The following is a 27,180-nucleotide window of genomic DNA, read 5'->3' on the forward strand; positions in this document are numbered from 1 at the left end:
TTCATAGAGGTGGTTTGGAAACCTGAAAGTTAGATACGACTTTTGTTTGTTTAAACAGAGGTGCATTCAGTGAATTATTACCTATTCCTAACCAGTCAGGAAAGACATAAATGGAAAACAACGGAGAGTGTTAAGTCCCAAACGGGATGTGTACACACAGAGAACAAACCTTGAAGGTTTTCAGCCTGTACGATTTCTGCCAACGTTCTTAGTCATTACACAAAATACCACAATGTGACTCACCACCACCTATACAACAAGGTTCTCTGTGTCTGATAGAAGCGTTTTCATTTGATATATTAAAAAAAAAGAAGTGAGAAATCCCACAAGCAAAGGGTGACTAATAGAAATAATTTTTAGTACCTCACTATCCATGGTTAATTGTTTTATACTATTTCCTTTCCTACTTTTAATAGTAGGCAATGCAAACTATCCAGTTTGCTAGATAAGGTCTGCTGCTAAACCTGTAGGCTTCTTATTTGGCTTCCTTGCGTTATTTCAACTAGAAACTCATTAGAGTAACTTTAATTTTTAATTAGTCTGCATCACCAGCAGCTTTCCAGTAATCTAAAATAAATAACTCTGTTCTAAACATACGTTAAAATCATCTCCCAATACCCATCCAGCCACCCAAATTTCCAATTTTTATATTTATAATCTAATACAACTTCTGTTGACAAGGCTTAATTGAGAGAATTTCTAAGCAGTGTTTTCCTAAGTGAAGGGAGGGACTTTGTCTCCCGAGACACAGAATCAGCTTATAGAGTGACAGATGAGAGAGGCACCCTAAGGCCCTGTGGACAACTGTGAAGCCAAGTTCCATACACGTCCCCCTCCCTCAGTGACACCAGCACTGCTATCGCCGAGACCCCTCCCCACCAGCTCAGCATGTCCTCCAGAGACTTGTTGGGCAGCTCAGCTGACACTTCTAAGTTTTAATTGGGTCAAAAGATATCTAGCACAATGAGTCTCTTCCCACACTGCAGCTATTTATTTATTTTACCATGTAATATAGGGTAGAGAGACTGTTCAGGACAGAAAATATTTCTTAGACATCATCACCCTTAGCCTTGTAATCTGCTATCCTTCATGCCAGCCACTCTGGCGCTCACACAGTAACTGACAACCAAATGAAGATGAGTAAACAGAATGACAATGGGTGGGTAGGGATGCAGGAAGCGTGCAGCAATCAGCCCAAATCTATCAGGACTACTTCAAGAATAATTCAAAATAGGAACCCAACTGCTGGATGATTCAGCCGTCATTAATTCCTGCACACACACATGCATACATTCACTCAAATACATCCTGAGCATCTCAGGTGTAATCCTGCAGTAGTAAGTTACTCATCCAGGCCACAAGCATTTACTGGGCATTGATTCTGGGTCAGGTACTGCTCTGGGGATCCTGAGAGTGAAAAAGCCAGATAGGATGCCCGTACCATTCTGCTCTCTGAATGCAAAGAGGCATGTTTGCAGTGGATTTAACATAATGAGTGTCCATATGTGAATAAACTCAAACCAATTGTTTAAAAGATGGCAAAGGACTTGCTTTCTCTTCTATATCTGAGAAATACCCATCTTTTCTGAAAACAACCCATGCATATATTCTGAGTGAGCTTCCAGTCATTTGGTTCAGTTTAGTTCTTAAATATTATATTGTGTAATGAAATAAACATCTAGCAGCTGTAGGATGTTTCCAGTAGATTCATTTAAAATTGGACAAGAGGGGGAAAATTCCTTTTTTAGGAATCTCGTTTTTAAAAATATATATTATATATTATATATATTACATATATATATATATTTTTTTTCCTTCATCCATGAGCCAGAAAGTCATAACTAAAAGAGGTAGCTGGTACTGAGCTCCTACAACATGAATCAAGAAACAGTTTGAAATTCCAGAGGAATTCTGGGAATTGAAGGTAGAGGATAGGGGATTCCAATCACAGCAGATAAAAAAAGAGTTGAGGACAGTTTACAACTGAAATATACGATCCATGTATTGGGCATTCACCTCCCGCAGGCCATGTGACATATATTTTGTGAGAGCAAGTGGTGTTTAAATGATTCCCAGTGCATCAATAGATATTCTCAAGTGCAGTTATTTGTACAAACTAGCCATTACTGAAACACATTTTCAAAATTACACTTGAAAGCTTACCTAAACCGCACTACTTATGGAGATCAAATTATCCTCCCAGTCTTTAAAACCTATATTGGTTTGTAAGGGGACACGTAAAGAGTTGGCAAGTAGCGCAGTTTGCTGACTTTGTGTAACTCGCACATGGTAGCCTGAGAATTAAGTTAAACAATCAGATTTTAAGTTGTAGCCAAAAGCTAAGTAGATACATACCGCTCAGCGTCTCTTTAGGACTCCTAATAATGAAAATCATCAAGGCCAAGGGGACTCATAAACATTTTCTCAATAACATTATCAGTTCAGAGATGGTTTTACAGTATTTGTATTAAATAAATAAATAAAGGTTTCATGTTTCTTTCCTCCATCTCTCCCTGCGTCCCCACCCTCATTTCAGTCCCTAATCTAAATTAAGAAGCACCCAGAAATAAATGGACTGATAACAAACTATCTAACATGAAGTAAAAAATGTAAATGGAGAAAAGGACATTTGGAATGGTCTTGATGAGATAAGATATAAATTTAGGACTAGAAGGAGTAAAATGGTTTTGTGGTTTTATCTTAAGCGTTCCTGGATTTGTTTTTGTGAATCAGAAGATTGAAGAAAACTTTGAAAACCATCTTGACCATCTTACTGTCTCTAAGCAGACAGGACCTCAACCAGTACAAAGAAGTGTATACTGTCCATTGGGATGAAGATCTACTGCCAATCCTACTTGATTCCTGGATTTATTACAAAGTTCTGTTCAAAAGTACAATAGATAAAAGCAAGCGAAACCACCTATATCCACAACCCCTGTTTCGCAAATCATCAGGTGTTCTCAGGGCCTAAATAATTTGTTTATAAAGTTCTGGGTTTAGGATTGTTTTAGGGTCACCTTTAAATTGACTGTATATTGGCAGTAGTTCACATCTACCCCATAGGAATTTTAGCACTGAACACATTTAAGCCCATATCTACACTCCCACTTCCCTTTGTGATGTATTACATGTTTTCATACTGTTCCAAACATTTTTCTATGAACCCATCAAGTTGATTTATCCAAAAATGCCACAGTGTCAAGGGAATATCTACTCAGTATTTTTTTCCTTCTCTGTCAACTATGTGCTTTAGATAAACAGGATTTTCTCTTTTGACTTTTATAGGTTTGTCAATTGAAAAAACAAAATTAACCTCATGGAAATTGAACAATTTTGATATCAATTCCTTCATTAGACTATGATTTTTGGCTTCCAGACAACTGAACATTTTGAGACTATTCTAGATGTATCTTTGAAGTCTTTATACAGTCTGATTTCCTCTGCTTAATTACCAAGCAATCCTTTACACTCCAACTAAGAACAACAGATTAAAAATATGACTTCTTACAAAGCAGTTTTTTGGTTCTTCCATCAGGTTAATATCAAATGTTCCTGCTACCCAATTTTTTCATCTTTCTTGGAGACAAGGAACTGAATAGCTCCTGCAAGAAACTTTCTATTCTTAGTCATGGTCTTCATATAAAAGGCAAGTTTTAAAAATAAACAGATAAAAAGTGTTGAAACTTTTCATCAATTCTGGTGATAATGGAAAAATTTTATTGTTAAAGAGCGCTTAAAATAGCCCTAGTAATAAAAGAAATTATGTTGATAGCCTGAGAAGATGGGTACCAATTCACATGGCTAGTAAAAGAACAAAATCTGAACACTGGTAAATCATAAGACTAACTTTGATTCCTGTAGCTCTTTTCATACCAAAGTGACTTCAGAACATAATGAAAAATGAAGAGATTACTGATGTAGGTTCCCAAGGGAATTCATCTGGCACAGCTTACCTTGACTGTGAATTCATCTAACTCTGATACATCAACTAAATCCTCTCATTCCTACTTTCTTCATTTCTCAAAGTCTATTCTGGTTACTAATGTTGAGAGTGTCCTCAGGACTTAATAACCATAAAACTGACCCATACTAAGTTATTGTATTTATGAACATACAAATCTTCTCATTATCCACCATCACTATCTTCCCCATTGAGACGTTAACTTTTGTTGACAGTCCTCAACTGCATAAAAGATGATCATTAATAAATTTCTCAATAAGTTTCTTTAAAATATTTTATGTTTCCTGGAAGGCACAGCACTGTATAACAAATTATCCCAGAACATTAGACCCATTGGCCAAATAAATGGTAGACTAAACACTGAATTTGAAAGAAGGCAGATTAATCAGGAAACACTGTAAATGGAATTGGTAACATTTCAGGCTTAGGAAAACTTGGGTCCATACTGCGTGTTATTCCCAACTAGCTATAAATTCACAGTGATGTACTATATTAGAAAGGAAAGTTTTCCTCTGGTCAGTCTGTGAAACTGATTCCAAGTACCATTCTAAAATAATGATCATACTTGTCATAAACCTGGTTTTGCACCTAAAACCTCACCCAGGAGAAGCAGTTGTACATTCTGATGTTTCACAAGGCAAGAGAACTGAGGGAACCTGTGAGGAGTTACCAGTTCCAATATGGCTGTTCCTGTGAAATATTCTGCAGGATACCCTCAGCCCATCAACTCTTGGCATATTCAGGAGTCTATGTATTTGGATAGAAAATTGGAAGGGAGCTCTTAGTAAATTCTCTTTCCTTTCCATTTCAAAATTAAAGTAGGCAGAGGAGGTAAGCATTGAAACAAGGCATCTCACCTCAACAACTGGACTCAACGGAAAACATACTCAGAATCTACCCAAGGAGACATGACACTTTTTGCTAAAACTTACTGATACCTCAGTAAGAGGTGTCAGTAAGAGACTGCAATGAGCAAGGGTTATTTTTGTAAATATAACCAGACAGCAAAATATTTTTATGTACTTTGGTATATTTAGTTCATTGAGAAAACCTGTAAGAAAGCAGAGGTACTGTCCTTTGGTTCAAATAAGAATCTGAGATATATAATTAAATCAACACAACCATCCCCATCCCCTTTTCCTGGCTCTCAGAACCCCAATCCGCTCAGGCTCCTATTTCACACTCCATCCACACTGAACTTTCAGTTCCTTGAGCTTTCCACATTTTCTCTCTCACCTCCCAATCCCATACATGCTGTTTTCACTGTCTGTAACACTCTTTTCTCTCCTTTTCGCCTGGATAATTCCTTCTAGTTTTTCATGTCTTACATTAAATATCACTTCCTCCAGGAAGGCTTCCAAGATCCTTCCACACTAGGTACCTGTGAGGCTTGGGGGTAGGTGTGAGTAAGCAGCATCCTCCTTCCCCAACAAGAATGGAATTAAATGACAGCTAGGTTAAGAAATCAAGCAAATGGAGATCAAAATACCTTCCTTTTCACTCCTGAAAGCTGGGTTGGAGAACCCAACTTTCATCTGTAGACAAGTGGGCTTGTTGAGGTTTCAGTGCTGAATTAGACACTTAGCCACCCGTCATGGAGACAGCTGGACAATTGCAAACTCCCCAAGGGGGTTCAAACCTATGAAATTTATAGCACCAAGGGTCACAGAATGTATGCTTTCTGAAGGCAGGTTGATTTGCAGAGAATTAGAGAAAGGGAGAGAGACTAAGCTATGCATATTCCAAAGAGGAGTTGGAAGAGAAGCTGAGAATATTACTTCCCAGCAAGAGAGCTAAGAGTGATGGAAATAGAACCTGGGAATCAACTCTCACCTTGTGAAAAAAGAGGGGAATAAAGGTTCTTCCCCAGGAAAATGTACTGCTGGAGCGGCCCCTCTCACAGCCCTCAGTCACAGTGGATAAGAGTGCCTGTTTTGTTGCCTGTTTCCCCTGCTAGACCTTCCGCCCCACATAGTCATTAAGGACCAGCTGCCTCAGGGCCTGGCACAGAGCAGGCACTTAACACACACACATACATCAAAAGAATCGATCTGTCAATTAATAACACATTCTTCTGTTTTTCCCCAAGGAAATCTTCCCCTGCTAACGTTAAGATGGAAGAAGTTACTTGAACAAGGACAGTGCACAGAGCTATCATCCCCAGCACTCTTCCCACTCTTGGTGGGGATAATCTAAGACCTAAAAACCCTGCAGAAAAGACAGGACTTCAGCTGAATCTTATTTTCCAGGAAAAATGCTGAATCTCAGATTGGTTACATTCTTTTTTTTTTTTTTGCGGTACGCGGGCCTCTCACTGCTGTGGCCTCTCCCGCTGTGGAGCACAGGCTCCAGACGCGCAGGCTCTGCAGCCATGGCTCACGGGCCCAGCCTCTCCGGGGCATGAACCCGTGTGCCCTGCATCGGCAGGCGGACTCTCAACCACTGCGCCACCAGGGAAGCCCTGGTTACATTCTTGATTTGTGGCTGAGGCAAAGGACAAAGCAGAAGTGGAGAGGGGAGGAGGAGGAGGTAATACAGAAAAAGGATTGATGCTCAAAGGCATAAAATATATGCAGACATCACACTAATGCTCAATATTTTATTTTTAAATATCCCAAATCATTTAAAAATTGTTGGCAAGAAGACTTTATTTCTATTTGGCAATTCTCTGTCTCTCTCTGTCTCTCTCTCTCTCTCACACACACACACACACACACACACACATACACACACACACACACCACATTCCCAAGTTACACATCCTCAGTTCTCCAGGAGGTATAGAACCGTTTTAAAAGCAGCTGGTCGACCGGTAGGGAGTGGAAACTAACAAGAGTTGGCAATGATGTGAAAAATTGGAACTCTCATACACTGCTGGTGGAAATGTAAGATGGTGCAGCGCAGCCACTTTGGAAAACAGTCTGGAAGTTCCTCAAAAGTTATATACAGTGTTATATATGACCCAGAAATCCCACTCTCAGGTATATACCCATGAGAACTGAAACTATATTTCCACACGACAAAACTTGTATATGAACATTTAGAGCAGCAAAACTCATAATAGCTAAAGACTGGCAACAACCCACCTGTCCATCAGCAATGAGTGGATAAACAAAATGTGGTGTGTCCATACAATGGAATTTATTCAACAATAACAAGAAATGAAGTACTGATACATACTACAACTTGGAAAAACCTTGAAAAGATTACACTAACTGAAAGGAGGCAGTTACAAAGGACCACATATTATGATTCCATTTATGAAATGACCAGAATACACAAACTCACAAAAACAGAGACTAGATTACTGGCTGCCTGGGGATGGTAGGGTTGAGGAGAAGTGGCAAGTGGTGGCTAATGGGTAAGGGAGTTGCTTTTGGGGGTGATGAAAATGTTCTAAAATGTATTGTAGTGATGGGGGCACTACTCTGTGAATGTACCAAAAACCAGTGAATTGTACACTTTACACAGGTGAATTATAGGGTATGCGAATTGTACCTCTACAAAGCTGTTACTAAAAACAAAGCGGGGGGTGGGGGGTGGTATGGGGCAGAGTGTGGGTCTGGGACCTCTAGAAATCACTACATCCTGAGGTTGGACTGCTCCGGACTGCCCCGCCTGTGGTAGGGAGACTGTTAGAGTATGAGGCACTGCTCAGGGCCCCCATTCCTTAAAGATTCACACGGCTGACCTCTCACCCAGCCTGCTTTATTTATGAGATTTATGATAAGGGTGCAGTAAGTAATTCTGAAACCAACCTATTTGGTAACACTTTAAAATACATCAAAATGAGTGACTCATCAGAAGAGAGAAAGGAAACTAGTTTATAACAACCGGCTCTGATGAGATGCTTTCCACCAGATAGAGGCAGAATGGTCTGCAAGTTAGGACCCACACTGGCGTGCTCACAGCAGGCAGATCAGCTTTCAAGAAAAGGAAAAGCCTGAGATATTTGCCCGGGGTGTTGTGTCCAGAAAATACCTGAACTGTCTCCTATCCTTCTCGTTGTACTAGGATGTGGGGTATAAAGCACCCATGACTAGGTGCCAGCCTTTTAAAAGAAGCTGTCTTCTTTAATCTTCACACCAACCCTAGCAGAGAGATGGCATTATCCCCATTTTGTAGGTGAGGAAATAAACTCAAATTCCAATAGAAACCATTTCAGAGGAAGTTACCCTAGGTTGCAGCGTGCTCTGACTCCAGAGGCCACGTGGCCTCCCTCTCCTATGCATGGGCACAGGCAGAACTGCTCCGCGACTAGTCAAGAGAACCCAGGGCAGTGGTTCCCAGTGGCTTTGAGCCCACCTCCTGTGTCACAGGACACCCTTGGCAGTTGGATGGATCCGTGGTCTAAGTCCCTGAAGTCAAGAGTAGACAAAAATCTATCCATCACTCACCAGGACAGATACAAACCTCAAGATAATTTGTTTTCCAATGGTTTTGGCTTAAAGTTCTGGTTTGGCATTGGCTTTTTAGCAACTAACAGCTGTAGGCAATTTTCACACAGAATAAAGACATCAATAAGGCAGAGAGTGGAATTTTCTCCTTTATGAATACAGAACAATGAGCTGTCTTCAAGATGTACATGGAGCTGCCACCACAAAGGCTCTGGCTTGGGTCTCATTTTGGGAGGCTGACAGAATACAACTGAAAGGACAACGGAGGTGGATGCTTTGAGTGGTACTCGCTCTGCCCACCAGCTCCACCACTGAGGAGGCCTTCATCTCTCAGCAATATCTGTCTCCTTAGGTTGACTTTTGGCTTTAAAATACTTTAACTGGGCAATAACACCAAGCACATCAGTGCATCATTACTGCCTTTCTTGATAGCCATCCTGACACATGATTCACTGCCCATCCCTGGGAAAGGACTGTGTCCTCCACCCATCCCAATGACCTCAGGCTTGGCCATGTGACTTGTGGTGCCAGTCTCTACAGAAGGATGATATGTCCTTACCCTGTGTGATCAGCATTAGCCAAGGAAATGTGGGCTAAAGTGACACGTGTCATTTCCAAGCACAAGCTTAGAGCCTGCTAGCAGTTCACCATGTCTCTCTTTCCTATTCCATCAGGCCTGGGTCTTGGTCCTGAGCAGAATATGGCACAGAGCGGAAGCACAGCTGACTCACACTGGACATGCAGCATCAGCAAGAGATAAGCCTCTGCTGTTGTAACCACTAAGATTTTGCTATCACAGGATAAACTAGCTGCAGATGACCGAGACGGCCATGAACAATGATCCCCTCCACTTCTCTTCTCACTTTCTATCCCTCCTCACAACTCACCTCCTCCAGAAAGCCTTCCCTGACCACCTCCTCATCACTGTGTCCTACACCCCAAAACACATTTACACAGAGGTGTGTGTGCCTCTTCCTTTGGTGGCATTATACCTCTTGTTATACTACTGAAACTGTCAGCTCTTTGGGAGCAGGTTCTAGTTTTCCATTTTGAATCTCCTTGCTAGCATCTAGAACAGAGTTCTGCATGCAGTGGGGATGGGAGAGGGTAGAGAGAGATGCCTGAAACACTGAAAATATTCAACGTCATCAAGTGTAAACATGCTGCCAGGAGTCATCTCTTTTCCCCACCGATTTTGGTTGGTAATCAGCCCATTAATCCACTGAGGAGGCCAGAACTCAAACATCAGCTTCATAGTACTCTCTCTTCTTGGCTTATCTCATAAGAGAAGCTTATAGGTGAATCCTGGTCCATCAAAGCTGGAGTGACAATCAGTTCAGTTATTAGCCCTTGAGGGCAATGACACAGCCTACGTTACTTTTTTGACCTAAGATTCATGTAAAATGATAGCAGTCTCTAGTATCTGTTGAACAATATAAATGGTCTGATTAGAACTAACTCCGTTACAAAATGCCAGTGGTGATCAAGGGAGGATAGAGGCCTCGTGTAACGTCTATTGAACCCCTAAGAAGGGGCAGGCTTTGGGCCATTCCCACTCTGCATTATTCTCATTTAAACATTACATCAAACCTAGGAGAAGGTGGTTTTTTTTTTTCTTCTGCTTTCCGGAATGTAGGCTTGGAAAAGTCATATGCTTTTTCCATACTGATACAGATAATAAAGTCAGAGCAGTAATTTGAACTAAGGTCTTCCTAATGCCCGTGCCAGTGCCCTTAACTGTACCATAATAACCTCCGGAACACAGAATGGAAAGAAACGCTACTTCACAGGCGCTTCAGAAACTTGAAGAGAGCACCTACATCTCTTGATGAATGGGTCCTACACTAGATACATCCCTCACTTCAGTATAGTGGATTCTAAAATATGATAGTATCTATAAAAAGCTTCCCACAACAGTTATTATTGCAGTCCTATCATTAGGCTAAATAATTATACTCTACTGAAGTAATAATGTCTTTCATCCAAGGATCAAGGACGGGAGGGATAGTATGACTAATTTTTTAAAAGACACTATTACTACACACTGGGAGTGGCGGGAAGCATGGGGTAATCCCAGCAGGTGTGAAGCAGATGAAGGAAATATTTGTGCACACAAGTATCTCAGGTTGGGATGGGGAGGAATTAGAAAGGGCAACTTAGGAAGCAGTCGTGCCACATATCTGAAGACCTAAAGGTCTAAATCCCTCCACTTAAAGCACCAGCAAAGCCCTCTGATGTAGTGATGCTACCTTTTCTTTCTCCTTCTCCACAGGCTCAGTGCTGACAGTTGGGGGTGCAGATCGAAGGGACGGATGGGGGCCATTTCACTGAAGAAAGGCAAGCCTGTGTCTAACCAAACTGTCCACATCCTCTCCCCTCCCTCCTGGATAGCCCCAACTACCCCTGGGATGGAAGTCTGAGACTCACCACAAGTTCACTGAACATGACGTCCAGCTCCTCCACAGGGGGCATGGGTAATGCTGGCTCCATGGTCTGAAGCGCAAAGTTGCTATCATTTCGCAGCCGATACGTGATTTCTGGGTGATCATTATTTCGGAAACAGCAGAAGATGAATGAAATCCCCCGTCCACCTCTCTTCCTCGGGGCCATAGCTGAATTCTGTTCTATTTCTTGACCGATTAAACTCTGCGAAAAGAGGACATGACATGTTAAGAATACAAAAATGGATAAGATTTATATAGTTTTCAAGTCAGACCAATTCAAGAAAGAGCCTGGTGAGCCAGAGGCAATGTCAGTGGAGCCAACATCTGCAGGCAACGTCTGCAGGGCATAGGGGACAACGTGGGCAGAGAGCACATGCCCGTCTAGGCACTTGTTCAGTGTTTCCTATGACCCACTGCTGAGCAAGCAGTAACACCCCAGCCACCTCACGTCATGGCATATGCTCCAGTCCCATTGGGCTCCGGGCCGTTCTCTGCACATCGTGTGCTCTTTCTTGCCAACCCATATTGTTCTTGTTACTCCCCTGCAAGAATGACCTTCTCTTCCTTGCCACCTAGAGGATCTCTTACTTATCCTCTAGGGTTCAATTGCAATTTCTCCTTTACTTTCCCCAAGCAGAATTAATAATATATATGCTAAGACATATCTATCCATTCCAGCTCATGTCACAGTCAAAGTTCCTTAGGAATGTGTCTTCCTATTAGACTGGCAGAACTCAAAGCAGGGGGAAGGGGCTGTGTATCAAGCAACTTGGTGGCCCTAGTGCCCCGCACAGCACCAGGAAGTCAGAAGACACTCAGTTAATGTTTATTGTGTTGAATAAATTCATAACAAAGGAGGAGTGACTTAACACGAGCTAGAAGGGTCCGAGATTTTCAAACAGAAAAGATCAAATGAATTCACTGATAGAGAGATGGTTAAATAAATGATAGTATATTCACATAATGGAACATTACACACTCACTAAAAAGAACGAGGCGTCTGTGCATGTAGATATGGAAAAATGTTCAAGATACTATGTGATATGTATACTATATACTACAGGATTACATGTTTTAAAGCATTTATGAATATATGTCAGGAAGTGTTATCAGTAGTAACCTCCAAAGAGAGGGGATGGGAGAACTACTCCTTTTTACTTTATACCCTTTTGAATTTGAATTTTTACCATAAAAATACATTTTTAATGACTGCATAGTTTTTTTTTAAGTTACAACTGCATGTATTGTCTTAGAAAAATTTCTAAGTTATACTGTCAAGTGAAAAAAGCAACTCAAAGAATAATGTGTATAACATGTGCCATAATGTCTTTTAAAAACAATCTTATACAAAAACCTAAATAATTTACATGGGACTGCATAGCAAAAGGCCTAGAAAGATACACAGCAATTTCCTAACTCTGAGGAAGGAAGGGGTTGGGGAAAAGGCAAGAAAGGAAACACACTTTTTATTATATATATATATGTATGTGTATATATATATATATATATATATATATATTTTATGATGAGAGCATATTCCTGTATAACTTCTGTAGATTGTCAATTTTTAAAAAGAGATGGGATTGAAAGGAAAAAGAAAGGTGGATTATGAATTGGCCCTTGGTGAGCTGGAAGGGCAGAGGAGGAGAGCCACATCTGTGCCAGGAAGATGGTAGGAACAAGGGCGTGAATTCCAGGGAGGAGCCAGGGGGAGTCAGCGTAGAGAGGAGGGCTGGTGTGGAGAAGCTGCAACCCAAGCTGAGGAGTCTGGATTTATCCCACAGAAACTGGCAGTCACACTTAAAAGTCTCCCCTACATTTCTCTCTTTAAAAAAAAAAAAAATTAGAGAAAGCAGATGTGGTTGGGTCTTGACTACTCATTCGTTAGAGCTGTGGGCACATAACTTTGATGGAGAAGCTACAGTGACCGCTGAGCACCACAGAGAGTGCACAACAGATGATCAGACAATATATTAATGTCCCCGTCCTGACAAACACAGCACGTGCTGAGACACGGGGCTCACACTACAGCAGGCACTTCCTGAAACAGAAGAGAAGACCTGAGGGGGAGGCAGAGGCCCGCAATTATCGTCGAACTGATTTCTATGGGCGAATCCATAGAAACAGGGTCAGAGCTGTGTCACCCCCCAGGATGAATTTAAAACCAATGGGTAGGGCTTCCCTGGTAGTGCAGTGGTTAAGAATCCGCCTGCCAATGCAGGGGACAGGGGTTCGAGCCCTGGTCCGGGAAGATCCCACATGCTGCGGAGCAACTAAGCCCATGTGCCACGACTACTGAGCCTGCACTCTAGAGCCCGCGTGCCACAGCTCCTGAGCCCACGTGCCACAAGTACTGAAGCCCGCGCGCCTAGAGCCTGTGCTCCGCAACAAGAGAAGCCACTGCAATGAGAAGCCCGCGCACCGCAACGAAGAGTAGCCTCCACTCTCTGCAACTAGAGAAAGCCCGCATGCAGCAACGAAGACCCAATGCAGCCATAAATTAAATAAATAAATTTATTAAAAACAAAACAATGGGTAAAGCTGTAAGGAGACATAAGGAAGAATTTTCTAATGTCTGTGATTGGGATAGGATGCAGGTGAGGAGTCCCTGGCTCCATTGTCTTCAGACTGAAGTTAGCTGTTAGAAATGCCTAAGGTGTGTAAGGTACCCCAACTCTTAGATGGGAAACGGGAGAGAGATTAGAGATTTTCAGCAAGTGTTGACTTGAGCTTCTCACTCCAGCTTCAATTCCAGCAGCTCTGCTTTTATACTTTTTTGGATATTGATATATTGGGTATCGATCTTATTTTATAAAAACGTCCTGAGGCTACTCACTGCAATTATAAGAACATGCAAAGGCCAGGCAACAGCCTCCAAGGGCATCACAATCTGGCTCCTGCCTGCCTCCCCACCTCACCCTGTAGCTTTCTTCGTATGGGTCACTGCACTTCAACTACACTAGCCATGCTGGGTCCTGCCTCAGGGCCTTTGCATCAGCCATGTCCTTGACTGGCGTGTTCTGGCCACATCTGTGCACGGCTGGTTCTTTTCATCATTAAGGCCTCAGCACGAATTTCACTTTCTCAGAAAGTCATCCCCAACCACTGTATCTGCCCCAGTCCTGTTCCATGCTTCAGTCACTCTCTATCCCTTTACCCTGTTTGAAGTTCTTCAGGGCAAGTACCACTATTTCAAATTATCCACTGTGATTATTTCATGGGGGCAGGGGCCCTGCATATATTGCTCATTGCTGTGCCCCCAGCACATGACAGTACATGGGACACATGTACATGGGATACTCACATATTTAACAGCAGACTTTTACATAAAGTCTCATTTAAACAAAGGACTTTACTTCAAAAAAATTTTAGACTATGGGGCATGGGGATGAAAGTCAAGGGGTCTTTAAGCTTTATCTGTACGATTTAAATTTTTAAAGAACAATGTATCCATACATCATTTATGCATTTAAAAATAAAAGTATACACACAGAAGAGAGACCAGAAGCAAGTGTGTCAACATTTAACAATGGTTAATTCTGCATAGTGAGGAAATGGATGGCTCCGTTGAACTTTGTTCTTGTTCTTAAGTTTTTTATAAGTAAAATCCAACTTATGGACTTTCAGCATCTCTTCCAAATCAGAGAATCCAGTTCCAAAATCTGTCACCAGTTTCTTGATTGTGTAATGATGCAAACTCGGGTAAAAATTCTCATAAACAACTATGTTTCGCAAACACTCCTAGAGACAAGCTCTCCACTCACTTTAAGGGACAGTGGCCTCCGAAAGCCAGCAACTGGAAGTCCTGAGTTGGGAAGGGAGAAAAGAGATTAAGAGCAAGGTATCGGTCATGGAGCCCTCTGTGATGACCTAACTGACTCTGGGATAAAGACTTAGCCGAGATACCAATATCCCATTCTGTTGAAGCATACAACTCCTGACCTAAGGAATACTTATGCAAGGTCATATGAGACATATGCTGTACCTGGGATTCCTTTGGTAAATGTGTATTAATATCTACTATATGCCAGGCATGATAGTAGATACCTAAGGATACAGAAAGGAGTGGGTCACTAGGAGCTTATAATCTGGGGGGAGAGAGTAGTGCACCAAATAATTATTACAAAAGTAATATGACATGTTATACAGTTAAGTGCTATGTAATCAAGCAGGAACTATGTAGGGAAGAATCTGGTCCCTGATGCTTGTGTGGAATTTTGACAGATGTTAGAAAGCAGGGCACTAGGCAGAGGGACCAGTGCAAACAAAGGCATGAGCTGGGAAGGGGCAAGTACACAGGGAGTGAGGGGTGGTACGGTACAGGTGGTGCTGTATAACATCTTCCCGTAGCTGAGCCCTGGAGGGTCCCATCTCCCTACTTAAAACCTACCAACACCATTCTAAATTGGCTTTCAGTGTGCTATCAAATCCAATTCCAACTCACTGTTTCTGTCTTTTCTATTTCCTTAAAAGTATCCTACACTTAGCCAACAGACCGTTTTCCATGCCCCATAAATATCTTGCACTCCCATCGTCTTCCATCCAGGTGGTCCACTCATTTCTTCTGCCCTTATCTTTGTCAACAGTGTCCCCACCCTGACAGTACCAGTCCTGAGAGTACTCAATGCAGTAAGCCTCATCTGCTGGTGGTAGATGAAATTTGGTTCAACATTTCTGAAGGGCAATTTATTAAGCCCTTAAAATAGTCACAATTTTGACCTAGAATTTCAACTTCTGGAAATATATTCCACGGATATATTCAGAGACACTATCAAAGGTGTTTTTATAAAAATTTTCAAAGCTATAAGAGCTTTGAAACAAGGGGATGCAAGAACAAAGCTATAAGAACAAATAAACAAGGGCATAAAATAGGTGTTAGTAATAGAGAACTATATGAAAAAGGTAAATAAATTATGGTACAACTAGATGATAGACCACCATGCAATCCTTTGAAAAAGAATATTTAATACAAGGATATATCGTACAGCACAGGGAATATAGCCAGTATTTTATAAAAACTATAAATGGAATATAATCTGCAAAAATTTTGAATCACTATGTTATACCCCTGAAACTAATATAATATGGTAAATTAACTATAACTTAATAAAAAATTAAAAAGAATATTTAATGACATGCAAATACTTATGATATATGAAATAAAAAATAGGTACACAATGTCCCATTTATGTATGAAAAAAATGTATATATTGATACATGGGCAGAAAAGAAGGACAAGAGAAATACACTAAAATATAAGCAGCATTTAGCTCATGTCAGCTGTATGGATTACTTTTAAAAAACCCCAAAACTCTTGTACTTTCCAAGTTGTTCTCACAATACTACTTTCACAATTAATAAAACGAGATAAGATTTTTAAAAAACACTTTATATGATTATTTGTTTCTGTGACAGAGGAGGGGGAAACGTGTACGCAAAACTGTTCCTATCAAAAACTTCTAAGTTATGGTGATCTACACACCAGCTTCTCAAACTGTGATGAAGGACGGTTTTCCCACCAATCTGTTACAAACATATTTTTGTAAAATACAGTACAAATATCTCAGTAATGTCAAATTGCTATAAGGCTTTCTCTAAGTGTACAATTCTTGCACTTTGTTAACCAGCAGGTAGGCAGCAATGGCACTGATGTACACCAGGAGATGGGAGATAAGACTTATCTCATTAAACTATAACTGTTCACGTTTGTCTCCGGTGTGTGTCCTCAGGGCAGGAACCACCTCCCACTCAAGTGTCCCACATACCCTACCACTGCTGGTCCGTCAACTGAAGAGAGACTGTTCAGAGGCTACTGTCAAGGTCCGACTGCACACGCATGTGTGTGGAAGGGGGCAGGGGAGGCAGTGTTCAGGCTGCTCGGAGATGAGGTCAAGGAAACAAAGCAGGCGAAGGCCAGCTCATGGAGGGTCCGTGCTCAGCCTTCAAGTTCATTGGCAGACAGTCTTGCTAACCTACCCACCCATCTGAACATGATCTGGGCCTTTTAGCGTTTTGAGACCCTCTACAATGCACAGCCAACAGGTACGGTAATCTGTGGTCTGGGTCTTTCTTCCCCCATTGAAGAGTCAACTCCATAGGGAAAAGTGCCCACGGCATGTGTTGCACAGTGCCTCACACATATAGGAGGGTAATCAATGTATTTGAGAAACTAATAAAGAGAGTAATTACTTTACTTTTGCATTTTACAAGTTGTTTCGCTTAAACACAAGTTATACTACGTTCTGGCGGTATAGAAGAGGGGAGCAGAGGAGACATTAAGATCTAAGAAAATTCAGTCCAAAGCATTTTTCAAGTCTTAAAAATATGCCAACAGTTCTATAAACAGAAGAATACTAAGGGGTCTTGGCTAATTTCTAAGATGGGTAATGAGATACAGGGCCTATTACATTTAAGGACCTAATTGACATCATTTTAAAAAGGACAAATATTGCCTTTGATAGGTGATTTGTGTTTAAAAGCCTCAGTAAATCCCAAAGACCAAGTTTTTATTCTGGCTCTTCCGTGGAACCCCAAATACAAGGTCCTCCACTAAGCCCATCCTTAAACTGTAGATGACGGCAAAACTTTGAGATTTCCAACAAGCAACCGTTTTTAATGCACTTACTTGGAGCTCCACTGTTCAGAGCCTAGTTTCCTGGATATAGACCAAAACAGGAAGCAAAAGTAATCATCTCACTTGACCCCTTAGTGGCAGTAGGCACTTCTGGCCCGCTCTCTTAACTGCTCTAGCACTTCACTAACGAGTGATCCCAACAACGGCCTGTGTACAAGATTCTAGAAGCACATTCACACCCATCACTTCTTTCCATCATCCCCATTTGACACATGAGATTTAAGAGGAGACTTGGCAGGGAGAGGGGCAATTAGGAAGAGTAATCTGCGAGAGACTTGATTTGCTGGTGAAGGCAAAGAGATGTTTATTCAGAACAGCCTAATTGCTGGGAGTGGGGTTTGCAGAGGTCAGAGAACCTGCTTGCTTAGTTCAGCCTCCTCTCATCTCTCATGTGAATGACTACAACAGCTTCTTAACTCCTCTTCCTGACCCCAGTCTAGGGGTTGACAAAGTTTTTCTGAAAAGGGCCAGATAGTGAATATCTCAGGCTTTGTAGGTCATTAAGCCTCTATCACAACTGCTCAAGCCTGCCACAACATGAAAGACATTTCTGTGAACAAGGGTGTGTGCCTGTGTGCCAATAAAACTTTATTTGTGACACTAAAATTGAATTTTATATAACTTTCTCATGTCACAAATATTTATTTTAAACCATTTAAAAATGTGGAAATCATTCTTAGCTCATGGAACATACAAGAATAGGTGGTGTGCCCACGTGGGCCCGTGGGCTGAAGGCTGCCAACAGCTGCCCTAGTCCATCACATTTATCCATTTAATTCATTGTGTCCAATGTTTATCAATCAGGTGCCAAACACTGTGCTAGGTACTAAAGAAAAAAGGCTGAAAATAAGAGAATATGTCTTTAGGGAGCTTATTTGATTTGAAGAAAGCAGGTAAAAGAATCAAGTAAACTATAACATAATTACTGATTTTAGTTAGTGTTACAGGCGATGCAAGAAGAAAATGAAAGAAAATGCTGGTGATGGTGCTGGTGGGAGGGGACAGCTACTTTAGATAGTGTGATCTGAGAGGGGGCATTTAAAGTGAAGACTGATGCATAAATGGGACGAGCTCTGCAGAGTGTCAGGGAAGAGGACTCCAGGCAGCAGGAGCGTGTGCAGCAGCCCAGGGCAGGTGGGGACCTCGGCACATTTGAATCAGGGAGAAAGACTAGTGGGGCTGGAGCATAGCGAGTAATGGGAGTGTTGTTAAGAGAGATGAGGTTGCAGGGGGCAGGGGCCCAGACCCCAGGGCCTTGTACACCGGAGTGAGGAATCTGGGATTTATTCTCAGCACGTCATAAATCCGACTGTGTCACTGGGCTCTGCAGTGTCTCCTGGATATGGTCCAACTTCCCAGCCTGGACCAAATAAAGACCCTCCTTTATTTTCTACCCTCTTCTCCCACACCTTAACTGCTGTGCACCCCTGTGCCCGCCCCATACACACATGCCCGCAGCAGTAGTTGCATCTCTGAGCCCATCCCTCTGCAGTCCCCTCAGCCTAGGTGCTCCTTTCCATCTTTACCTGACTATCTTCCACTTACCAGTCAAGACCACACTCCAATACTGCTGCTTTTATGACCCTTCAATGTCCCAGAGATGGTCACACATTTCTTTTCACACCCCCGGCACCATATACATAGTTGAGTCTTTTTTTGGTTTGGGTGTTTTTTTTAATTCATGTCTGTTTCCCCCACTAAACTATGAGATCTTAAAGGCAGGGACCAAGTTTCATTCAGTGCCTGGCACACAGTATATTTGCAATAAATGTCTGTTGAATGCAAAAGCACAAATGCCTAAGTGAACAGATGGTCTCATCTCTGAACTTCAGGGTGGTGCGACTCGGTGTTCTTCCCACAGTTGCCTGTAGATCTGTTTTTCACAACTGCCAAAACATTTGAAGGCAATCAGATTGCCAAGTGCTCTTTAGCCACTTGTCAAGATTTCTGATGCTGACAGTAGCCTCACAAACAGACTTCATCCTGGCGGTATCTGCAGCTTCCCTACAGTGAGAAATTTCTCTCTGGCCGAACTGGCTGGTACTTGGTTTTTCCACCCATCCTCAAGTAAACTCCATTGGAAACAAATCCGCTGATAGAATCTTTTAGACATTTTCCCCCCTCCTTACATTCAGTGAACACTTCGCCCAAGATGTATTCACTTACTCAGTTATCACACCTGAGCCTCCATAGGCCAGACTCAGTGCTAGGTGCTAGAGAAATAGGTGAAGAAAACTCACAGACTAGGGAGATCACACCTAGTGGGGACATTTAGGGAGCAGTGAAGCTGGTCCTTTTGGCCACTGAAGAGGAAATGTGTAGTTACTGAAACCAGCAGCCGATGTTTCCACATCTTGGCCCCCTTTTCAATCAGATCGGCCTGAGGGAAAGGACTAATTCCACCAGGACAGCTGGGCCCTCAACCAGAACACATCTTCTCATCTCAGCTTCTGGCCCTGCTGCAGAGGGGAGAAGGTGCTTCTGGGACACCCAAACTGCAATCCACCTATAGCATTACAGATGACTATTGCTATGCCGTGCACAAGGAAGCAATTAAAAAGCTGCTTAAGATTCTGGAGCAGGTGCATTTTGCTTAGCAAAGAATCAGAAATTTAATCCATCTGTGGCCTAGCTCGAAGTCAGAGTCATTTGTATTGCTCTTTACCAAAACAAACAAGAGTCTCAATGTGATAACAGTCAAAAAATGAGGACCAAATTTGCAGGAATGTTGTTTACAATTATGATGAGTTAAAAAAACAAAACAAAACTAGAGAACAGAAACAGTCCACAAGAAAACCCCCTTTAATACTTTTCCTTTGATAATGCCAAGTCACAACACATACGTAATATGGAAAGTTTGCCTTCCACAAAGCTACACATGAGCAGTACCTAACATATGGGGGAAAATGGAAGGTCGTGTTGACAAAACAGATTTGCACTGATACGTACATCAGTCTCGCTGGATCATCAGGGACTTATGGCCACATTTATAAGATGGCTGAGGGATACACTCACTGGCTAAGTTACCAAGGTCTTCCTCTAACCAAAGTGGTTACGGGGGAAACAACAGCTTACATGCTGAAAGATGGGAAAGAAGGAGACGGTGGTCCCTTCCTGCTACCCACTTGGTTAAACAGTTGAGAATTTCTGCATGGACACACGAAACGCAGTGGGCACCATGTATGTCGAGCTCCACGTCTATTATTTTAATCAAGATAGTATTTTGCATTTAATTCTCCAGTTATCATTTTACCACTAAAATATTGTCATTGTTTATTATAAATGGTCTCTGGAATTTCTGAAACAATGTCACAGACATAAAAAGCAGGGCAAGAAAAAGAAATTATGCCACAAATGCAATTTTAAAGAGAAAGGTTAAGAGAACCCTCAGTTTTAATTAGCGAACCTATTGTTTTCAGAGCTGCAGTTTACCTCACATTTTGCAGAGGGCTCTGACATACGACTTGGGTTTCAACATGTTAATGTTAACCCAAATTCTCTTATCAAGAAGAATGTGAAAGGAAAAAATTGCTTTGCTTCTTTCCTTGGCCATCTCTCTCCCATCTCACATTCCTCATGTCTGGTTTCATTTCAAGAACACCAGATGCCAAATACTATTTGGAGCTTTAAAAAATGATGGGTTGCAGTCTAAAGGCTGTAGGAGAAACGTCTGAAACGGAATGTGTTTTCCCCGTAAGTTTCAACATCCTCTCCATCAGGAAACGGAAAGGGCGTTTCTCAGTGAGTCCAGTGGAGGGACAGCCCTTCCCACACGCTTGGTCCCAAAAGGATGTTCTAATAGGGCATTTCTTGGAGTGGCTCCTGGAAATTCACCCAGCAGTCAATCCTCTCAACCCAGTGACTTTTCTGAGACAAGAGGAAAACAATGAGGGCATCCCACCATGGACGGGGAAACCAAAATCCAAACATTCAAATAAGCCTCTGCCATCCTGAAAACACTTCCTGCTCCACTGTGTAAGCAGCACAGCAAAAGCAAAGCACACTCCCTCCTCTGGGTCTGCCCGCATCACTGTGGGGGAGGGGGGGCATGCAAAGTGGAAGCCAGAACCAGTCCCCTTCCTTCCCTACTTCCTCCCGAGATAAGGGAGGAAGGAACCCAAATGAAGTACATGCACACCCTCAAGCCAGACCAAGCCTCAACCAGCACATAATCAACAGTCTTGTTCCAGGCCCAAGCCATGGACTCCTGCCAGAGAATAGCCCCTCTTCACATAAAGAGCAAAGGAGGGGACCTCCAGGTCTCTACCCTGAAAAGCTGGCAACGACTATTCTGTCATGACTCAATACTTTAACCTTGGGTTTAGGGCATAAATCCCTAAAGCCAATATAACACAGATCTCGAGTTAGGAAGTTTGTGCTGTTCACGTGACAGAAACCAGTCTGGAAGCCAGGACATCTAGTCTAGATCATCTGGGAGAAGAGCCAAACCAAGTGTCACTGGAGCTCCCCACCAAACAAAGCGCAACCTCGCCAGAGGGCCTGTTACTAGTCTGTGAGGGAAGTCAATAAACAAATTTAAGCCCACGCTGAAAGAAATGCAAATCATTTTCCCCCTTTGAGTTTTCTACCTCCCTGACTCTAAGGGACCCACTCAGAGTCTTTAAAGACAAATTGAGACAAACCCCCTATAACTGGGGGTTATACAAACATAAGAAGCTACCACTCAAACGGCCAGCTTTGTCACATCGGAAGCTCTCACTCTTCCAAGAGGCCAAGTTTTGTTCTTCAACGAATATGTAAAAGAATGCAACTTTCCTGAATCACCTAATAGCCCTTTTCAGAAAGGGTACACTGCCACCAATCTACAATCACCTGTAGTCTATATGCTCTGGTCCTCTGGTGATCCGACTGAAACAAGCCCTAAAGGTCAGAGTCTTCACCACTTCAGGTCAACGTGCTGCGTCTTAAAAGGTCTCCCCACCGAAATGACCACACTTGAGGCACTTAAGGTTTCAGACCTTCCCAAACCCTCTGGTGTCATCCACAAGGAATATGCAAATGACATTAAAAAGACATTGTCTAAAAAGAAACATAGTATTAGGCATTTTTTGGAACCTCCTAACTGAAATGATTCTGGCAAATCCTGAGAGAAAAGAGGGTGAGCAGATAAATACAGTTGACCCTTGAACAACAAGGGGGTTAAGGGCTCTGATCCTCCACACAGTAGAAAATCTGAGTGTAATTTACAGTTGGCCCACTGCATACTCGGTTCCTCCCGTATCCACGGTTCTGCAAACGGGGATTCGACCAAGTGCGGATCATGTGGCGCTATAGTATTTACTGTTGAGGAAACTCCAGGTACAAGTGGACCTTCACAGTTCAAACCCGTGTTGTTCGAGGGTCAACTGTACTTGGTTTGAACAACTATGTTTTCCAAATCTTCAAGCAAAATTTAGTGTGATTTAGAAAAGATAAACTGGGGGGCACTCTAGGCCGAGGACTCACGACGCATCCTCCCAGTAATATTATCAGCAGAGGACCAGAGCACATAGACTACAGGTGATGGCTGATGTCCTAAAATGTACAAGTACTCTTTTCTTATCTCCCCAGTGAGGCCATAAGACGTGGTCCCCTGGAAACGTGAGTACTGCTGCTGACCCTCACAGCCCCAAACCAGATGCTGTTCAATCTTACTCCTTCTCAAATCGTATAATTACATTTTATCAAGGCCAAGTAGGTATAATTTCTATTTCTACACACGCCTCCATGGAAAATAACGTCTCCGTCTCCTGGTATCATAGGGAAACTACAGGTCTCTGGACTGAAAATAAATAAAAACTTGCTTAGAGGGTTTATATGTTTTCATGTTTACTGAATGCAAATTTTAAAACTCACTGATTACCTTCGTCTTTTCATGTTCTTCTAATGACTTTTATGCCAAGATTACTTTATTACAATTGCAACAGGAGAAAATAAAATACCACGTAGAACAAAAGTTCTTTGTTAAAATCGGCCTCACTCTCTGATAACTGTTAAGAAACTCCCATCTTTTTCATGGCAAATGTAGCTTTTCAGTTAGGGAAAAACGGATGAGCAGATATAATATGACAGGCAGCCGTGGAGTCGTGACCTGGGTTCAAATACCAGCTCAAACGCTTTTTTTTGGTGAGTGACTTTAAAAAGACTTCAGCACCCCGAAGTCCTCTATAAGTGTTTGATAGATTTTAAGTGGACGTTACAAAGGGGAGTGAGAACTACATAAAAAAGTTGGAAGGGGGATTTATATTTGTTAGCTACTGTTTGGTGGAAATATGTTAACCAGATTCCTTTCCCTGACATTCCTGTGTGTATCAGCAGAACAAATTCCTGGAATGAGGCTGGTTTAATCTCCATAGGGCAGTTGTCACCACTAAATCAGGGGCTCTGCAGGTTAGTCAGCTTATCTGCAAATTGTGGGAAATTCTTGAGGGTTTTGGGGCAGTGTGGAAAAGGCATTAAAAAAGAAACTTAGCCTTCCTGTATATGTTGAAGCATTCAACAGGTTTAATATTTCGATCCAACCACGTACACGAAAACTACCACAGAGCACACCCACTGCAACGACACTGACGTTTGCAACACTGACCTGATTCCCCTTCACATTTTCCTCAGTGATCTCATCTATTTATTATTCTCCTTTCGACATCTGAAGGCATCTTGTCTGCCCAGGAAAGTAATTGTGAATTGGTCACCAAGGTAGAAAACCTACTGCAAGGTTTTACCAACTGGCTTTCCCAGTTTTGCCTCAGAAAGAGCAGTCTGAACAAGTGTGAACACAGCCACGGTTTGCCATTGGAGACGTGAAAAATGTTTATGGAAAGCTAAGTACATGGTGATCCTGGGTTCCAAACTACAGAGTGGTGAGCTGTTTACTAGATAGATGCTGAGTCTCTCTACACCCCTGCTGCTCTGAGGGGCTCAGCTGGGGCAAGGCCAGCACCACACCTATGCTCAGGCTGTTCCTAATGAGTCCTGCTCAAGAGGCGGAGAGAGCAGCCACCCAGAAACAACTAGGACCAGACGATGGAGTCACATTATGAAAGCTGAAACTCCCTTCGGAAGAGGCACCCTACCCTTCATAAAAATTCTACCTATAAATCTTACATAATAATTTTTCAAGAGAGGCTTATGGAAAGATGATAGTAAAAGCTTCCGTTGAAGGCAAGTTCAGCTGTAGAAAGAAGGCAGTAAAGAGGCACTCTGGCCTCCACCTGTTCAGGTCTCATGTGGCTCTGGGAGCTGCTGCTTTTAAATCAGAACCACCCAGCCCTGCAAGAGATGCACATTCCTCTAATGATTAGAAGTGAAGCCAGGACTGTCCTGTCAGCCTATGAAACTAATTTCCAAAGAGACAGTACTAAAAACACCTAGAGAAATAAAGCTTTGACGTGAGATTTCCCCAATCTCCCTTCATGCTGGAAACCTCCGTAAGCACTCAGATGTACAACCCTCCAAAATCTGAACAAAGTTTTTTATAACCGGGGTGGGAACAAGGCAGGCGAGGCAGAAGACCAGTTTAAAAAAAAAAAAAAAGGCAGCAAAAAACCCTCTGCCCCACAATGGGCCATCTAATAACCAGTGGATGGGAATCAATTGTATCGCAACCTGGCAGTATCTATTGTTGCTTATAATGCACTGGCCCATTGACCCACATCTAAGAATTCCTAGATTCCATATCTAGGAATTAACCTACCAACATACTTACACATGAGCACAGAGATATATTAACAAGAATGTGCACTACAACATTGTAATAGAAAGAAAACAGGATTCATTATCTGTAATAGAGAATATCTAAGTGTTCTTCAAAACGGGAATCTTTTAAAACTGTTGGGGCACCCATAGTGTAAAACACTGGTTCTCATACTCTGATAACCAGGCTTTACATCACACCAATCATATAAGACTCTCTAGTACTGAGGGCCCAGGCTTGGGTAATTTTCCAAATTCCACAGGTGATTCCAATGTGCAGGCAAGTTTGAGAACTAGTGCTATAGAATCCTATGCCTGGTTTCAAAGAATGTGCTAGGTCCATGGATACTGACAGGGAAAGATCTAACACATTCAGAGTGGAAAAAGAAAAGAAAAAAAGAAATCAAGTTGCATGATAATACATATCTATCACCATTTATGTTAAAACTCAAACAAAACCGTATTTGTAGCTACACACAAGTGCACACACACGCACACACACTTACACCCCTATATGTGTGAATGCATAGAAATGCTTCCAGAATTGGAAGTATTAACTGTAAAGTCGCTAAAGTATTTAGCCAAATGCTTGGCACATGGAAGATTCTCAATAAATGTGGCTATTACTTCCATGTGTGTCCCAAGTTTGGGGGAGTCTATTGGAATAGTTTCACGTAGATGATGAACTCTTATAAGTGCATGATACAGATGCAAGTTTTCTATTGAAACTAGAAATTTTGCAAGACTTCTCAATAAAACTCCATCAAAACTCTACGTATATACCTGAATAACTCGTTAATCATTATACTGATTCTTTTATTTAAAATTACAGATTGCTTTCTTCATACTTGAATCCCACGCCCCACCAAAATGACCCATTGCAAAGTTGTTGCACGTCAGCCAAATCTAAAAACTTCAATTGTAATGCTAGACACAACCTTAATGAACATATAGAGGAAGAATATTCCCAAGGCTGCAGGTACCAGCTATAGGGATAACATGACACACTTTAAAAAAATGTTTTGTTGTTATAAATTCTGCATGTTTCAAGAGGCAATTATTGGAGAATTTCTGGTTCACTAAAGCCATTATGTTGGAAGTTCTTCAGATGGCCACAGGGCTGCTTAGATGAGAGGCTGGGCAGTTCTATTATTTTTTCCTTTTATTTGGCTCTGTTTCAATTATACTTCTACTGTGGATCAGAAATCATAAGAGTATCACAAATATAACCAGAACAGGAGATTTCAGGATGCTCTTACATGAAGAAAATTTAGTACTTGGTGTGTGTTTAAGATGCAATCAAATATACTTTAAAATTGTGTTTTTATAAAGGTAAATTCAGTACAATTTTCAAAATTCTTCTCTACCTTTAGGTACTTTGAAAACAGGTATGCATAATCCATATTTACTTGGATGCCAAATGTTTGGCTACAACAACTTTAAAGTTGTTTTCCAGCAATTTTCTCTCAAGTACATGTTCCTGAGGTTCCATCTTTAAAAGGTGAAATGTTTGGGGTCCTCCTTATCAATCAATAAAGATGTAATCACACTGCTTATAGAAACCAAATGAAAACATGGTGATTGTATGAATTTATGAGGCAAGAGATGGTCTTTCCAGGACCACATTAAGATTTTATCAAGGAATTTTACGAAATTGAGGTCTGAATGCTGACAACAGTCCTGTGAGACAAGATTCTAATTATTTCCTGGCCATACCTCCCCAAAATTTATGCCATTGAAACCTGATTCCTTCAAATATCACTAAATATTCATTGCAAACAGCTGGGAAAAAAATCAATGATTCTAAGAACGGCAAAATGATCACCAGTATACTGGTATCAGTCCCAACGAAACAAAGTTACCATTACTTTGGAAGCCAATGCCTATTGTAAATGGAAGAGTAAAATGGATTTTTCTGAGATCGTTAGAAGACACTAGAACATAAGCATGCACAGCTCACAGACAATGATGACAGGGTCTGAACAAATCAGCATCAATGGGACATGCCTATCAAGCTTTGGGAAAATATGGAAGACACCAGAAACTTATCTG

General features: G+C 41.7%; 1 protein-coding gene across 3 annotated transcripts in view; it reads right to left on the reverse strand.

Annotated features, from left to right (window-relative positions):
* DAAM1 (dishevelled associated activator of morphogenesis 1) overlaps positions 1-27,180 on the reverse strand; it is a 179,184-nt gene that overhangs the window by 102,410 nt on the left and 49,594 nt on the right. For all 3 annotated transcript variants that reach the window (XM_019923333.3, XM_019923340.3, XM_073800420.1), the window contains one exon: positions 10,786-11,004. In XM_019923333.3, coding sequence (XP_019778892.1) covers positions 10,786-10,968 — 183 coding nt within the window. In that variant the 5' untranslated portion in view covers positions 10,969-11,004. Of the gene's footprint in view, positions 1-10,785; positions 11,005-27,180 lie in introns of those variants that run through there.

This window comes from Tursiops truncatus, chromosome 2 (assembly GCF_011762595.2).
Source record: "Tursiops truncatus isolate mTurTru1 chromosome 2, mTurTru1.mat.Y, whole genome shotgun sequence".
NCBI lineage: Eukaryota > Metazoa > Chordata > Mammalia > Artiodactyla > Delphinidae > Tursiops > Tursiops truncatus.